This window comes from Perissodus microlepis, chromosome 11, assembly GCF_051167445.1.
Source record: "Perissodus microlepis isolate ML-2025 ecotype Zambia chromosome 11, ASM5116744v1, whole genome shotgun sequence".
Classification (NCBI taxonomy): Eukaryota; Metazoa; Chordata; class Actinopteri; order Cichliformes; family Cichlidae; genus Perissodus; species Perissodus microlepis.
In genome coordinates, this window is record NC_140471.1 from 6,167,028 (window position 1) to 6,185,414 (window position 18,387).

General features: G+C 40.1%; 1 protein-coding gene across 2 annotated transcripts in view; it reads right to left on the reverse strand.

Annotated features, from left to right (window-relative positions):
- The window catches only part of gask1a (golgi associated kinase 1A), an 84,710-nt gene that overhangs the window by 31,148 nt on the left and 35,175 nt on the right, over positions 1-18,387 (reverse strand). For both annotated transcript variants that reach the window (XM_084942756.1, XM_084942757.1), the window contains exons 2-3: positions 13,717-14,826; positions 11,370-11,807 (exon numbers count right to left, since the gene is read on the reverse strand). In XM_084942756.1, coding sequence (XP_084798882.1) covers positions 11,370-11,807; positions 13,717-14,826 — 1,548 coding nt within the window. The remainder of the gene's footprint in view (positions 1-11,369; positions 11,808-13,716; positions 14,827-18,387) is intronic.

An 18,387-nucleotide genomic window follows, 5' to 3' on the forward strand; every position in this document is an offset into this window, starting at 1 on the left:
AACACTTTCAATTGAAACAACAGGTACAATACACTGAACCTTTATTTAATGTCTAATGTCACCAGCAGGCCAACGTACTGGCTTATCAAACTGTTTGTTTTAAGAGCCAGATGGCAGTTGAGAATAATGAGGGGATAAATGTTACATTTATCTTTACTGTCAGTGTTGCAGCCTCATTAAAAAAAGGCCTGTTGAGTTCCAAGACAGCCACTGATAAAAGGCTCCTCTGAACCCAATTGAAATGTGTGTTCAATCCCTGGCACATTCAAAGTGTCCTTGGGCAAGGCACTGAAACCCAAAATGCTCCAGACGCAGCTGTCATAGTGTCTCTGTGCACGGTAGGTAGAAAATGCTTAAAGGCACAGAATAAAGGAGAGTGTGTTTGAGTCAGTCGATTTACCGTGTTCATTTTGGTTCCAAGTTCAAACATAAGAGGATGTTTGAAGGTAAACTCTTCTTTTTCAAACTCGTGCTCAGTGTTCACTAGTGATTTTTATGGAACAGGTTCAATAACATCAGTGTGACTGACCTATTGTTTTGAGCTGTTATTTCTTCTCTAGTTTATAGTTTTGACTTGGTAGAAGTAAAAATGTCAATTTTTACTTGAGAGTTTTTTTTCCAAGTCTCACTCCTGTGACAGTTAGAAATAAGAGCTGAAAGTCTTTCAGCAGGGTGATAGGCCCACAGTGTCATGTGACCTCAACAAATGATGGACAGACCGAGTACACTGTCACCTTATGTTTAGTAGGGTTGTGAGAATTAATCGATACAGCATAGTATTTAATTTTTAGTATTTTAGTATGTTTTGCATGTACCGATACAGGGACACTAAATATCAAGATAATGTTAGGCGAGCAAACTTACTATAAATCAGCTCAACCAAAAAACCACCCGACACACTTAGCTTGACAAAGTCCCATTTAGCACGAGGGGACTGGAAGCAACTGGGTGCCAGCTGGTTGTATTCTGGTTATACTCCCAAAGAACAGGAAGGTCACTGAGTGCAAATGTAATAATTAATTGTGAATTTCTGTCTATGGAGATTTTTGACAGTTCATCACAGTTAATTGCTGTATTATCAGAAACAGACTGCATGTAATTTCTAACCTGACCCCATTCAGTCACAAACAGACACTATCTCCAAATTATGGCAGGGTTTAGTAACAGTGTTGGTTACTAAGAAAAACCGAAGTAAGATAACTTAGTATCAGTGTTGGTCAAGTTACTTGAAAAAAGTAATCAGTAACTAATTACTGATTACTTCCCCCAAAAAGTAATCCCGTTACTTTACTGATTACTTATTTTCAAAAGTAATTAATTACTTAGTTACTTAGTTACTTTTTAAAAACACGATTTACAACCTGAATAGGTGATAAAGCGATAGATCTTTCAGCCCAATTCTACTTTTTCTACATAATCCGTCATACAAAATTTAATCAACTGGAAAAGTCCCTTTTTAAAACTTGTTTTATTAGTTTTAATCTTTTAACTTTATGCATCAAGCAAAAATTTAATTATATGCAACATTCTCTGACTGAAAGAAATTTTTTAATATTTAAACCTATTTTCTGCACATTCCAGCACATAAAATATATATTTTTTGTGTGTTAACACTAACTCTTTCAAATAGATGCAAGAAAACACAGCAGAAAATAAATAAAGTCAAAGACTCAGCGGTCCTTTTGCTCTATTTTCACCTGTAAAGCAGGAGTGGCGTAGGCGGAGGTTTACCCTGGTGCAGGTGTGCCGCAGCGGTCAGTTGAAGAATCCGCGAGTTTCTCTGTGAATTTCCCATTACGTCGTAGCGCACTCGGTGCTTGCTTGGAAGTTTAGGGGTTTTTTTTCGCTGTAAAAAGAAGTTTTCTTCCCACGCACAATGTTAATGGACGCTAATGTTTTTGTCACTTTTTATGGAATCAAACTTAAAGTAAGGTCAGTACTTCCACACTTTAAACGCTGCATGCTCATACTCTCTCCCGCACTCGATATATGATCCACTGTTGATCCGCACACAGCTGTTGTCACTAACGTCGCACTTGCTTACGTCACTGTCATGAGACATTCTTGCAAAAAAATCACGGTTTTAGTAACGCAGTAACGCAGCGTTCCTACGGGAAAGTAACGGTAATCTAATTACCGTTTTTGCAATAGTAATCCCTTACTTTACTCGTTACTTGAAAAAAGTAATCGGATTACAGTAACGCGTAACGCGTTACTGCCCATCTCTGCTTAGTATACCTCTGATGCAACATTGTTTTTTGGTTTTGTTGCAAATTTGTGAAGACATCATTGTGATATTCCTCACTATCCAATCTGCAGCAAAATGTATCACAATGAAAGCCAAAAACCAAACACCAAAAAAAGGATAAAGAAACAAGCAGAAAGTGGCAGTGAGGACATTTCCACTGCCACCAAAATCACCCAAATCACCAGAGTACAAACATCACAACACAGAGTCCACATGACCACAGGAACCTGAAGTGACCACAACCAACTGTGAAGACCAAGCAGCAGTAGAGACAGGAAGGATGCAGGAAGGTCTCCTTGTCATATTACATCTGTGGCAGGCAGGATTAGGACCCAAACAAAAGGTCGAACTGAAAAAGACAGCTTTATTTGCTGTGACAAAAACTCGGAATATTACAACAGAGAAAAACAAAACCGACACTGGAAACTAGGAACTTAGGAACATAAACTAGGAAACTAGAAAAACACAGCACCAGAAGATCTCAGGCAACACAGAGAAAAACGACAGCAATGAGGGAGTACGATGCAACAACGCACAGAGGAAAACACAGGGCACAGGACTAATCAGACATAACGAGACGAGGAGGAAGCAAAACCGAATACACCGAACAGAGGACAAGGAACTATCAAAATAAAAAAGGAAACATAAGACTTTTACAAAGACGCAGACTTGACACTGTGACATGGAGACACGATGACTAGGGGAACAGAGGGAACATGAAACATGGAGACAAGAGGAACTAACCGTGGAACACAGGGAAGGCAGAAAACTAGAGACTAGAAACTACGCATATAACACACAGAGACAAATAGGGAAAACATGAATAACACTAAATCAAAGAATATTAATCCAGGACCTGAAACACAAATACTGGGGCACAGACATGATTTACAGTTGAAAAAAGTATTGTGAGTGAAGTGATAATGTCATGATTCCTACCTCTAATGTTTGTTATCATTCACAGCGACGGTGTGCTGATCACGGGCTGCATTACCAACTTAGCATGAAAGGCATTTGACCAAATCAAGCAAAAAAAAATCTCAGCTTTTCTAACTGCATAAATATCCAGATATAGGCACATTTGCAAACTGGCACAGGAATTAGTCTCTGGGTTTTGAATTTGGATTTTCTTGCTACTCTAAACTCCCCTAAAAACATAAAGAGAAAAAACTTGGCATGAAACACAACTAATGCCTCTAATGCATAGAGCCACATGTGCAGTGCTGCTGGAGCGCAACATAAAAATGTTTCACCACTTTATTTCTGCAAATGAGGAAATGGCAGATTCACATTCTGCTTAATTTAAGCTAATGGTAACTGTATACTTATGCTTTATGGTAAAATGTAAGAAAAAATGAACCTTAAACTTATATGGTGCTGGTTGCCTCAGCAACAGCACAGTAAATTTAAATTCACTAGCTGGGCCCACGTTCTCATTTTAGGTTAGACAGCGTTTTAGTAGTTTAAGGTGAATGCTTGGACATGAATTGAGCTGCGGTTGGGGAAAGGGCTGGAAGGGGACTGGCGACGGCTCCCAGGCCTGGGCCTGGCAGATCCCCATGTACTAAATAGGAGTGAAGAAGTTAAAGAATTGAGAACAAGGAGAGAGGGAGGGTGGGGCACGTAAATGAGAATGAACAGCTTGCAGAACTGGGTGAACCTATATAGATGACAACCGGAAGGAGCGTGTTTGGAGGCGTGGTCCCACTCCTGAAATTCCGATACATAATCTCCAATAAATGCCTATTTCTAACTGCAAATGTAAAAGCAGTAAAAGATCCTTTTATTTTTGTAGCTGAAACAGTACAATTATGAACATTGTTACTGTTTTCTTATTCATTCTTATTAACATTGTATTTCTGTTTCTCCTATATGATTTTCAAATCTAAAGCCTTGTCATCGCCTTTTTATGCAAAACTCAAATTACAAGCTAAAAATATAACATAAATTACAAAATTACTCATTTCAAATGTATGTTTTTTTCTTCATTAATTAAAGAAATTAAGCATCAGATAAAGAGAGGGGGCAACCATCCCACAGGGTAATCATGGCTCCAGCATTTTCACTCAGTTCTGAAGGACATTTACTCATCACTCTTCATGATACACAGTTCTGTGAGTCAGTGAGGAAGATGTAGGGAACATTGAGCTCAGACCACAGACGCTCTATCCAGGACTCTCAGACTGCCGTGTTTCCTTCATACTGTCTCTGTTCAAAGTGAGTAATTTCAGGATGCTGGAGACTTGTGGCCAAATTACATGAAAAGATCCTAATCGATCGTGGCCCCCGGACTACCCTCACAGCTCAGCGATGTTCCTGGGGGGATTCATTGCAGCTTACTGCTTTTACTTATTGCATTTGTACCTCTGAATCCTTTAGTGCTTCCATTTGATTTGGTTTCTCATCAGTGTACTAATAAATGTTGTAAATATCCACACTGAATGACTCCCAATCATTAGTGTAGTATTCCCATATACTACAAAGTAACTACCTATCATTGTCAAGTTTCCGCTCTCTACTCGCAGGCTGTCGTTTAGCACAGAAACAGCAGCTCTGACAGGATCATTAGCAGCTGACACTTTTTAAATGAGCTCCACTAAAATTGCAAACCCAAAGACACAGACCCTGAGAACCAAAAGTGCACATACTAATATACACACCGGGAGCTATATTGGATTTTTAATTGAACCGATGGTACTGGATCTATACTCACAGACACAGGCACACACTTTTTGCACACACAAGCAAAAATCCACAGAAACACTTCTGGTGTGTAGGTATTGCTCATTAAGTTAATCCATGATGTAAAAAAATCAGCCTGTCAGCTCTGGCATGCTGCAGAACACACTCAAACTAACAAAAGAGTTAAAAGATAGAATGAATGAGGACTGAGCAATTAATCACATCATATACTCACAATTATTAATTAAGGGATAATTTAACTCACACATCAGATCTTGAAAGAAATATTAAATTATAACATCTTTACTGGCGTATTAATGCTCAGTGGAAACCAAAACCACCCACCCTGTGAGGGCTGGATTCAAAGTCACACCAAAAATCAGTTGAATCTGGAATTTTAAATAAAATGCGTTATAATGTGTTATCACTGCTGTTGTATTTGTTTCATTTTGTGCAGTTCATGTTTCCATTTGCAAAGATGTCCATCATTGTTTTCTCACAGGGGAAGCAATGACGGGTGCTGGAAATGTCTCCAGTGATAAATCCAGGAAAACTGCAGTCCAGAGCTTAAGCGTACTGGCAGCGACATGCACATAAATTCCATCTGTACAGTTTGCTACTCGTTACTTATACGATGTTCCGCCTGTCGCTAAAAGAGATGCACTGCTTTTATTTTTATTTTTTTTAACCAGAAACACTCAATTTTATTTCAGCTCCTTCATCAAAGTATTAAAAGTAACTCGAGGTGGCAATTACTGCACTGCTACAAATTACAGTGAGTCACTAACACAAAATGTACTTTCAAAAATTACATATGATACATTGTATGTAAAATATATTGGCTCCTGTGAATTCTTACTGCAAGCAGTGACATTACACAACAGATTCTTTCTAGCATAATATAAACACCAGACATTTGTGTGTTTTCTCTGGGGAAAAACTTGCCAACCTGACTGTGTTATTTGCTGTTAAGAAAAAAAAACTGGAATAGATATAAAAGGAAAACATAGTTAAACATCTGCTGCATTAGGAAGAGAAGGAGGCTATTGTGTTTGCGGGAACATGGATGCAGTGCTTGGATCATAAAAAAGCTTAAATGCATCTGCCTCTGATGACCTTGCTGGCAAAGACATGCATGTGTGGTGTTTAAACGCTTGTATGAATTTAATACTAATGCTCAGGTTTCCTCCCACATTTGAAAGGCTGTAGTCTTATTAGATCATCTTACTCCACTAAAAAAAGCTCACCGTCTGTTAAATCCAATGCATTAATCCACATGTTTTTCTTCTCTGTCAAAACCTACATTACCCAAAATTCAACATGCTACACATTATTCGTCATGTTAGTCCAATTTATAAAAGTGGAGATAAACATCTGCTTTCCACACACTGTCCAGATAGAAGCTAATTTCTCTGCTCTCCAACTTCTTAAAGAAAAAAATCCGAAACATAGTTTTTAAAGTACTGATTATTTCTTTTAAAATCTAATAAACTCAGTGAGTAGCTGTATGGATTTCAAGCAATCTCAACTCAGTAGTGGTGATGCCTTCCAGAAGATAAAAGAAATGCAGTGGGTGGGAACTTTGTCACAATTTGTCACAGTAGATTACTGAAAAAAAATGAGATGAACAGACATTAAATGCACTGCTTGAACAGAAGACTTGATCAGCAAAGTGTAAAAACACATTAATCTTCAGGGAGCCCACTCTATTGAGTGAGGAAGCTTAAACCACTGAGAATCAATTTAACCTGCGTTGGTGCAGATGAACATGACAAATAGAGCACTGGAAGAGAAATCCCCAAACCGGGGGTTTTCACAGACCAACTAAGTTATCCTCTCCTAAACCCTCTGCTAAATGGATTTTTCTTTAGGTTTGGTTTTTGATAACATCCTTTAACTAGTCCAGCTCCTCCAGGATGACAAATAAAGGAGAAAATAGTACCAACCCCAAGCATAACATGAGGTTTGTGTCCCTGTTAGTCGCACAAGAAACCCAAAACTTTGTTTAAGTGATCAAATAAAAACCTTGGTCAGTTAAAACTAGGATCTCTGACAATGGCCTGTGATGTCATCTACACATGAAAAAAACCCACGCACACAGAGTACTTGCTGAGAAATAGCAATTTATATTAGATTAGCGAAGGTGCACACAGTGGGTCATAGAACTGAGCGCTATCCCAAGGTCGTAATGGATAAATCCTAATCAGAGTGATGCTCTTCTTATTGTCTGCATAAAGGACTGCTGACAAAAGCTGGAACTAGCATAGCAATTCCTCTCAGGTGTGAGTCACCACAGTGCACAGCATAACTCAGTGACTTGAACGGAGGAAGGGAGAGTAGAATTAGGCATCACACTTAGAATAAAAAGGGAATGAGAAATAAAGGCAACTATTTCAGGAAATCTCTCATACTCTGCGTTGGTTACTGTCTGGCTGAGGATGAAACTCTACCCCTGAGACACACACACACACACACACACACACACACACACACACACACACACACACACACACACACATCAGAACAGAGGCCACTGTGGACAAAATATAACAGACTTCAGATTGTGTTTTTCTCAAGTAAGTGACTCCAGTTCTTGTAATCATAGGTGCAACATGATCCAACAGTAAGGGAGACAATACAAGCAATTTATCAAACACCTGCTGAACAACCAGAACACACGTTTGCAGAACCTGTGATGTGTGTTTGATTGCTCCCCCGACCCTCAATTCCCTGCACGGCTAAGAACATCCTGGTATATTTTGCTCAAATGTTGTAATAGACAGTGATGTTTGGGACACGGTTTTGCAATTGCCATCCAGAATTACAATTTGGGACCTCAGCTGTCCCAAATGTAAATGTTATGTAGGCAATGTTATGTTTGAGAATTCAAATGTCGGCAGTATGTAAGTAAGAACGTCTTAGTACAGAAAAAGGTAATACTTCTATGTCTGCTTGGGAACGTTTCAGTGTCTTTTAAAGAAAATGAGGATGTGATCCAGTCTCTGGAAGGGAAAACCATAAAGGTCATGTTTTTCCCGTCCAGGTGGAAAAACCTGGATATTACATTAATGGAAGCACACATCCTTTTCAGCAGAAATGGTGGAGGCCCTGGAACGTTTGGGTGGTTACTTATAAACTGGATTAAAATGGATATATTCATATTTGTATTTCACTAACAAAATGAACTACTGTGCAAGTGCAGTCTATTTTCTAATTACATTACTGATGTCACAACCCCTCAAACCAAATAAATCAGTCTAGCAGCATGTCTGTAGCACTTTTTGTTCATCTATCTTTAACCCTCTCAGGCTCAAATGAAACTTTTTGTTGCTAATGCACAACCAAGTCCTGCAGTGGTACTTCTGACTAAAAAAAACTCATAGAATATGTATGTGGGGTAATCAGGTTGTTAGTTTTTAACTGTTGCAAATCGGCAACGCCTGCCTCGAGAGGGTTAAAATGTGAACAAACAGAAAAAAATACCACTGGTTTAAAATTTCACACTGTAATCTGCAATGTAATCTTTTTTTATAACTGCATTAATTCTCCTAAGTGTGGCTGACAAAAAGCAACATGACAGTGCACTTGGCTCATTAGGCAAGCTAAAGTCTGACAGGAACTGCAGCTCAGGCCAAGTACAATTAACTCTTTTTGCCTCCCTCTTCTCATCCAAGGAGCTTACCAGCTTCAGCAGTTGCTACTGCAGCCACACTGACACTGAAAAGATTTGAGAGCTAGTAACAACAGGTTTAAAGATTTCATTTATGAACTTTAACCCACATATTACATTTGTAGCCACTCACAGAGTTATTTAATATACCACTACAGACAAAATTAGAAAAAATATTTGTAGGGAAAGATCATCCTGATCACAGATGGCTGGACATCACTTACAGTGAAAGTACATATTAGCTCGCAGTATCACTGGAATACATAAACCAATACTTATAGTGATGGCAGTACATATTATAGCTAAAGTTGACAGCCCCACATCACACCCCCTCCACTGGACTCCTGGGCTGCGATTGTACTGATGAGAAAATCTCTATGCAGGATGAATGTGATTACCAGGAAAACTGCATAAAACTGGGAATTTGATGAACAGCCAGAAATACAATAAACACGAAATGACCACATCAGTGGACTTTATAATAGCCCATAATATGCTTGGGTGTCACTTTGACTAAATGAATGAAGTTAGAAAGAATAAAATTCAAATTCAGTGCAGTCACAATGATAAGTTTTTCCAGATTATTTATCTCCTTGAAGATTGTCTGGTTAAGAAAAACATTAGAAATGGCACAGCCATCAACTTAAGTGCAATCAGACATACAGCAGACTGCCCTGTACTGCTATGCTCCTCTGTTGTATCTGCTATGTCATGTATAAGTCGGGTAAGAGTTCATATTGGCAATAATAAGCTTTTAATACAAAAAAGTGTGCAGAGATTAGTTTTGTACACTATGTACATTAAACATTTATTATAAAAGCTCATTAAATCCAACTGTCGCTCAGCATGAACCAGGTGTTTCAGATTAAAGTTACCCATAACATGACATTATATTATTCTAGTACATCACCACTTCAGCTTTATACTTTACAAGTGATCTGTGGCTTGTAATCCTCTTAGGAAAAATGTTTAGGCGACTTTCTTCTTGGTGGGATCATTACTACAAACAGCTTTGCGTTAGTTACAAGGTGTGACCAGATGGCTTCTTACACATAACGCTGCATCTTTAATTACCTCCTAAATGTAACAGTTTTGTGTCTGAGAGCAGACATTCATCATTCTCACTCCATAAGTGTCTTTTTTTCCCAATCCACGAGCCAATGAAAGCACATGCTTATACAACTATGTGCTTTGTGTAACTTGTGAAGCAAATGTCAGAGTAATAACAACAACAGGTCTTTTTATTGCTTTTATCCAGCAAAGCAGAAATCAATGTCAGAATCGTGACTGGGAGAGCTTTAAAAAGGGGAGGAAACCCAGGCTGCACATGACTGACCCTCAGTGTTGGAACCTGGTTGAAACAAATGTTGGCTGTTTCAATGTTGTACAAGGAATAAGACATTTCATGCTAGATTCATGTATGAATATTAGACAGATTTAAAGTTTCGATGTTAAGGCCGATCAAAAAGCCCATGTTTGTCTACATACAAGATACAAGATGTTCCAACTTTTAAAGCTGAAAGGCATCACTCAGCCTCTTCTATATAATGTAAAATAGCTCATGACTGATCTCATAAAATAACATTTGACTTGTGCATGCAAGTAATTTAAAACTTGGATTCAACTGTATTTAGGTCTGAAATGCATGCCTAAATAAAGCAGCTGACCAACAGCACGTCAGCCTGACACTGGTAACCTTCAAGAGAGCGGAGAATCCAAAGCAGACATTGACACTGGAGTGTTTTGCTTGTTTAAAAAAAATAAAACTTTTAACAAACTGATAAACAGAAAAGTCAAGATCTGAGTGTCTGTGATGAACTCTATTAACTTATTGTCTAGTTAGCAATTTAGCTAGCTAGCACGTAATGAAATTTAGGTTGTATCAATGTTAACTAGCTTGGGAAGTTACTACACTACAACCCACAAGGTGAGGGTCACATGACCTAGCTGTTTTTTTCTGGGTTTGTGGGTAGGTTGATGCTTTTAAAAAACATGCCTTTCACTCATTGTCATCATTATTATTATTATTATTATTATTATTATTATTGTTATTATCAGTAGTAGTAGCAAACTCCATTCATTGTCCTGTGTCTTCTGGACAATAGTGCATGTCAGCTTTTTCGATCTAAAGAAATTGTCCTGCTGAACTGTATATACACGTCTTGATGCATTCTCAATTATCCAGGAAAGTAAATCTCCAAAAGTTGATTCTGTTCATCTGGACGTAGCGTTTTGTGGGAGAAACGTTTCGTCACTCATCCAAGTGACTTCTTCAGTCTCAGCTGACTGCAGGTTTCCCCAATCTTATAAACAGTACATTTGCATAATGACTGAAACAATGGGCTGGGAGGTCAGTTCCTTAATTGTAATTATGCAAATTCTCATGACCATTGATCAACAACCACTGACCAAAACCCACTGATCAAAGACCATTGATCAATGGCCATGAGTACCATTCACAGAGACTTGGGGAATGGCTGCAATCACAGCATTGTAAGATGGCGAAATATGTACCCTTAGGCCCCCTCCTCGATTCAGAGATGGTCTTTCCCTTTTCACATAAATGGCCTCCTTGACTCCGCGCTCAAACCAGCGTTCCTCCCTGCAGTCAGCTGAGACTGAAGAAGTCACTTGGATGAGTGACGAAACGTTTCTCCCACAAAATGCTACGTCCAGATGAACAGAATCAACTTTTGGAGATGTATATACACAGTTTAATATTACTACAGTAGGAAGCCACAGGAAAATGGACAAAATCACTTCTCTTACCTGCAGCAGGAAGTCAAAAAGAGCTAGCCTTCCCCACTCTGAGTGCTGCACTCCCACGCAGGGGGCTGACCTCAGGTCTGTTTCACTCCCACAGTGAGCTTTTAGCAGTTTCTGGTAGTGAACCCAGCTGAGCTGTATTGAGTTCTGGTCATTGTCTTCATCAGAAAGGTGGTGAATATCTGGGTCCCACCACACTGCAGGTCTGGGGGTGCCATTAATGTACCTGTTGGGCAGCACGTGGCTATGAAAGGTCCTCAGGACTGTGGGGAGACTTCTGTTGAGTCCCAGCACTCTGTCCAGGTGGAAGGCGAACACTTCAATCCAGTCATCAGTGCGCTTGACCAGGGAGCAGCAGCCCTGCTGACAGCGCTCACTGTGGGTAGTTGAACGTCCACGTCCTTCTCCGTGCTGATGTGAGTCTTTCATCACGGATGGCTTCTGTGATGGATGAATACAGTTAGATAATGCTGTTCACTTTACTCTAAGACCATGCACCCATTATGATCCTATAGCCATGTATATTTAATTGTATGGACTTCATTTATGACAAACTGAATATTTATTCAACTAGCAAATTATGACTTTTTAATCCAGTAATTAAAGGATGGGACCTTTTAACAACTTTCATATATAAATGTGCCAAAGGTGGAGCTAGAGTATACATAATAATATTGTTGAATTCTTTCAAATGTAATATATTTTTCTCTCCTTTTCCATAAACAGCAGGAATCCATTATCAGACTCAAAAAACCTGCTTGACTTGTGAGCACAACCATCAGCTCTTAGTTGTGTCACACTGTCACTGCATGACAATCCAGCTTAATGGATGAAACTGCTGTTACTCTAGATTTTTGGTTTTGGCCACAAATCCCATGAAAAGACTGAAACAACAATATGTTATTCCAACACTTTCATTCTGGAATTAAACTGACAAAACTGACAAGTCAATAACACGACTGGGTATAAAACAAGCAACCCTGAGACAGGCAGTTTCCCCCAAGTAAAGATGGGCAGTAGTTCACCAAAACAGCTTTGAGTAATACTCAACATAAATTTGTGAAGGCTTTATTAACACGCTAGACTTGAATATAACTGTTTAATATGGTGGACAATTTATGGTATCTACACTTGTTTGTGAAGCTTTGTGAAATATTCTCTATTGTTTTGTGATAATGTTATTATGTTTGATTGCTCAGCATGTCTTAAATCCTCTACAAACTCAGACTGTGGTCTGACACATATTTCAGTATTCTGTTTGCATGTGTTCTCTGTCACGTTATGCTTCTGTTTCTTTTCTGTTGTGAAGGCAGCGTCCTGCTGACCTTTCAGTTTTATTTATAATTTCTGCTTTGTAAGGCTGAGGCAGTCACACAAAATACTAAACTAACAACTAGTAATCAACTGAATTAAAATATGAAATAGGTATTTATAAAACCGCTTTCACCACACAAACAATAAATTCATGTCTTTATCATATTTTTTTGCATGACTGAGCAAAATACTTTTTTGTATCACTTACATGGACTTTCTAAATGACAGCACAAACCATTAAATAAATAAATAACTTGTAGTACTTACTGTAATACTTTACAGTTAATCCATCATTTATAAGTATAACAGTGCTGGCATTATTTCCATTATATATGAGCTTATTAATTCAAAATAAACCATGTTTAGAAAGTACAAAATAAGAAGGAATGCTCTACAAATAAGTATTTACTAACTGATTACTAATGCTTCATAGTGCGTAACTATATTACAAACATTTTATGCAGTAATAGGATTATAAAGTCTTATCAATTCATCCACATTTGGTGCAATAATGAGTTTTTCCAGTGAGATGACTGCGACTGTGAGACTGAGTCAAAATATACCACAGTGTGTGTGTTCAGAGAATGAAGTGCAGCAGCAGGAGTGCTGTTTTAAATAGATCTAGAGAATAATACAGGCTCTTTGGTGCAGAATAACATGCCTCACACAGTATCCGGCTTCGATTACACATGCACAGTGCTAAGATGCATTCACTGTTGGTTTTTGCAGAATTCAGCATCTCATCCTGTCACCCAGGCATGCAGTCACCACTGACCCTGTGTGTCTCAGGAAGTGCGACAAGGATGGTACAATATTCAAGGCCAACACAATACGGGCTGACAATCTCAAGCAGTATTCAGCTTACATTGCCAAATTACACCTTTGGCTTGTTATGGTCATATCAGAGCAGCGCTCTTTCACCTGCTTTCACCTCGTCTGTGAGGCGTCTGCATTATGTGATTAAAAAAGTAGGAAACAGCTTTTTAACATTGAGAAGTGTTTTCAACTTAAAATTACAGTCAGCAATACAACACACCTGCTGGTCTGCTGGAGCATCCAGTGCCACTTGGAGCACCTGCCCGTGTCCCGGCATCCTGGTCTTGCTAACCACCTCGCCCTTAGCGAGGAACTCCATCTTCTGGATGTCTTCCCTGCTGAACCAGGGAAGGCGGTGCAAGTCAGCCCTGATCCTCCTGCGGTCGCTGTCTGGGAAGTCCTGCTCTGTAAAGCTTTGACACCAGTCGATGTCATCTTCCATCACAGCGACCTCTGGTTTGGACAAAGCCTTTCTGTTGGCCAGTGATCCCGGGATCTTTTTCGCATCTGAGGGATCCTCAGAGAGATTACGGTGTTTTATGAAATATCCAGCGGGCTTTTTAACAGCCTGCACATTGTCTGATTTCAGATTGTGTTTTGTTGGTTGTTTGTGTTTTTTTAAACCCAGGTGTTGTTGTGCTATCTTTGCACTTGTATGGCTGCCATGTATCTGTTTGTCTGCATTCCTGTTTGTGTGTCTAAACCTCAATTTGGCTGTCTGTCTATCTGCAGCTCCTGTCTCACTTTCTATGGGATCTGCTGAAGCACTCTTTTCAAGATAAATGTATGTTTGTGTAGCTTGCTTTGCCACAGCACTGTGGTTGCTTGGTTTAATTCTGTGCTTTGGCAGCATGTTGTTGTCTATAAACTCTGGATGGGGATGGTGATGACTGGCTGGCTGGCTGGCACCTGCCAGCTCTTTTCTCTTGGAGGCAATGCCTTTTCTTTTGTGTTTATTTCTTTGTATGTCAGCGTGACGTGTCTCTTTGATGCTGTTTTTGTCATTGCCAGCAGCGTCCCCGAAAGGTTTAAGTGGCACAGAATGTTTAGATGTCTCTCTTCTACTGCTGCTTCTCAAGCTCCTGCTGTACATGTGAGTGAGTGGCTGCTGGAAGCCAGCAGCTGGGAGGGGCTCCACAATCCTGTTCCTGGACCTGAACTCCCCCGTAGAACTCAGGGCCCGGGACGACCTCCAGGCGATGTGAGCGGGTGGTGAAGGGAGTGGCAGGGTGACTGTCATCACAAAGATCATGAGGAAGAGAAGGAAAAGAGGGGTAAGAAGTAGGATCCATTTGTGACCACACCAGAGTTTGGACCACACTCGCCAGGCCTGTGGTTAAAAAACAAAACCAAACACAAAAACAGATAAAAAGAAACAGAAGTTAGAGGGAGACTGAGAGACCAATGATTATAATGGAGAAGGAACATAAAAATCAAAGATAGCATCTGCAATAAACAGACTGGAGTGCTCAGTGCTCCTGCGGGGTCTTTCTCCTGGCATGTGGAAAACAAACTCTACAAGGGAAAGCTGAAAAACAATCTGATGTTGGCACACAGCTCGGGTCGGTTGCATGAGATCAGAATAGTGACCTCTGAGTCATCAGTTTACGTGAGAGGAATAATCTGGAATTTTGTAGCATAGAGCCATCAGCACTGAAACGTCCTGTCCATGCTGCACAAACATGAATCTGCGAGGAGCAGAATATAAAGCTTGTGTCAGGCGGCTGCATTTTTCCAGTAGCTTACAATTGCATTGGACCTATCCAGCTGAGACCAATACAGCTGTGGCATGCCCATTGCCTGTGCCCAGCAAGGATGGAAAAGCCGTATTCCTCACAATGTGCTCTCACTGCCCCAGTACGACTTGTGGTGTTCTTGCTGAAGGCTCTGTCAAAGTGATTTTGTCGCAGAGGTGCTAGCCCTTTATTTACTGTAGACTGCACTCCTTCCATTTGCTTTTAAACAGCAAAACTATAACTCCATGACGCTGACATTCAAATAATAGAGCTGGAATTGGCCCTTCCAATGATTTATCGTCCGATTTTTCAAGGGGTTGTGTTGCAAGAAGTCTCTGTAGCAGCATTTGTTTTATTTGACAGATCTGAGCTGAAACTTGAAATAAAATTGTTTGAGAACAGGATGGTAGCTCCTCTGCAGACAGGGTGGCCTACCAGTGGAAATATTAAGAAGCTAAGTGGCAGAGGACGCATACAGCACTTTTCCCATCAGCAAAACTTCCTGCAACTGCTGGATGAACCACACAGCTCCATCTGAATACCACACTTTCCCCCCACCTGTAAGTAAAGCCATATGTGAATGCTGCCAGGTTGACCCAGATAACTGCTCTGTCCCTGCCTGCTCTCTCGCTCTCTCCCTCCCTTTGCATCACCTTCATTTTTTTCTGCATTCAGGTGAAGGAATGTTTCAGACCCTTGAGATCTCTTCCTCATCTCAAAGCCTCTTAACAACATGCCCAGATTCCTCCACCTGTGAAAGGATTCCATTATTCTTTTTCTGGACTGGACGGCCTGAATCAGGCTGCCTGTGCTGACAGAACCTGTACAAACTATCCAACAGTACCAGTGTGAGACTTGGAGTGTCAGACTTATATAGATATATTCATCTACCGCTCAAAGACAATTTTTAATGCTGTAGTTAACATTGTTAAAGAGACTACAGTATATTATAGTAGCCACACATTCAGTCCAGAATTGATCAAATGTGCTACATGGAGAAATTGAATGTCACTGAAACATTAGTGTGAGACTCTGCTGAATTACTTTAAATAAATGAGATCATTACTGAGCAGACTGGCAGCGTTTACTGACCTCTTAATGCCTTTTTATATTTCACGCTAATGGATTGGATTTCACAGCAAATCTGCGGCTCGCCTGCCTCAGACACTTTCGAGCAGGACTGCTCTGACTGAAAACTCACCTTAACCTTCATTGTAAAGAGGTTTAAATAGTTGCTCCAAATCAATAATGCAGATAAACTCCTTAAAGCTGTATTGTATTTGGTCATTAGCCACGCATCATATTAATCCTTTATCCATCCATTTATTATCTGAAATGTTTATTTAACCAATCAGATGCTACTGCTATTTGCAGTCCCACAAACACTTATGTTTAATCTTTAACTGGTTGGTCAATTATCAGATAGCTTAAAAATATCAAAAAATATTAAGAAATTCACAATCATAATATTTTAACTATTAATACAAATTCTCAAGTAATACAGAAATAGCTTATCTGAAATGTTCAAATTCATTCAACTCCGATGTTCTATGATGTTTTTAAATACACAATACAGATGTATGACCTTGAAACATTACATACCAAGATGGTGCATTATATTATTTTTAACTTACACAGAACTGGTTGAAATCTTTGGCGTCTATAAGCTGTAAAAACTTGAGATTTTAAGATATATTCATGTAGTCTGTGATTTTGCGAAACTTTATGGCATCATTGTGATGTTATCGGGTGACAGATTGCACAGCACTTTAATACGTTACTCAATATGGTTTCTTGAAATTCTTTTCAAGGTCAACTTTGACCTTAGGGCACTACCAATGAAGGTCAAGGTCAAATGTTTAGCCAACCTAGGTACCTAGGTATGGTCCCTCGAGGCCTAGTCTATTTTTAAGTTTGAAGACGATCAATAAAATATTATGGGTAATATATAGTTTTTAACCTATCCCCACAGTCCAAAGGCATGCAGTTGGTGTGGATATGTTAATTGGAAACTCTAAATGGTTGTGAGTGCAAATGGTTGTCTGTGTTTATATGTTTGCCCTGCGACAGACTGGCGGCCTGTCCAGGGTGTACCCTGCCACTCGCTCTAAGACAGCTGGGAGGACTCCAACTCCACGCGACCGTGAAAAAGGATAAGCAGAAGCGAATGAATGGATGGATAAAGTTTTTATTGATTTTCAAATTCGCGGATCGCGGATACAAGCGGCAGAAATGAGCTTCCTCCGAAGGGTGACTGGCCTCTCCCTTAGAGATAGGGTGAGAAGTTCGGCCATCCGGGAGGGGCTCAGAGTAGAGCCGCTGCTGCTCCACATCGAAAGGAGCCAGCTGAGGTGGTTCGGGCATCTGACAAGGATGCCTCCTGGGCGCCTCCTAGGTGAGGTGTTCCGGGCATGTCCCACTGGGAGGAGGCCCCGGGGCAGACCCAGGACACGTTGGAGAGATTATATCTCTCGGCTGGCCTGGGAACGCCTTGGTGTTCCCCCGGATAAGCTGGAGGAGGTGGCTGGGGAGAGGGAGGTCTGGGCCTCTCTGCTTAGGCTGCTGCCCCCGCGACCCGGCCTCGGATAAAGCGGATGAAGATGGATGGATGGATGATTTTCAAATTTGGTGGGACCTTGGCCGGATTTTCATCTTAGTTCAACCTATCACTGGTATCTACCATCACATAAAATGTGAACATACCTTCACAACTGTGGCTGTTAACCTGCTAACAAACAAAACTTTTTTTTGGTCAAAAGACGAGAGTGCATCCAGAAGACAAATGCAATTTGCTGCTACAACAACTTCAGCTCTTTGCAAGCACCTACACAGAGTGATGATAAAACTGAGTGTCTGCTGACCCCAGCAGCAGCCAGACCCTGAACTTAAACAGGTAACCAAAGCAGCCACTGTTTCTAACTGTACATTTTTCTTAAGTAAAATCACTTTACTTTAAAGTCTCTTTGTGCTCGTTTTCATCTTTGATTTGTGCTGTCGGCTTTGTGTTCTTACCCTAAATACTAAAGAGAAAGATCACACGTGTCCTCATTAGGATAAGGATTTGTAATGATGTGTGTAACTGTAGCCTATAGGTTTATATTGTCAAATGGTAATTATGAGACAGTGTGTTTCGGGTTTCAGTAAAGTACGACATA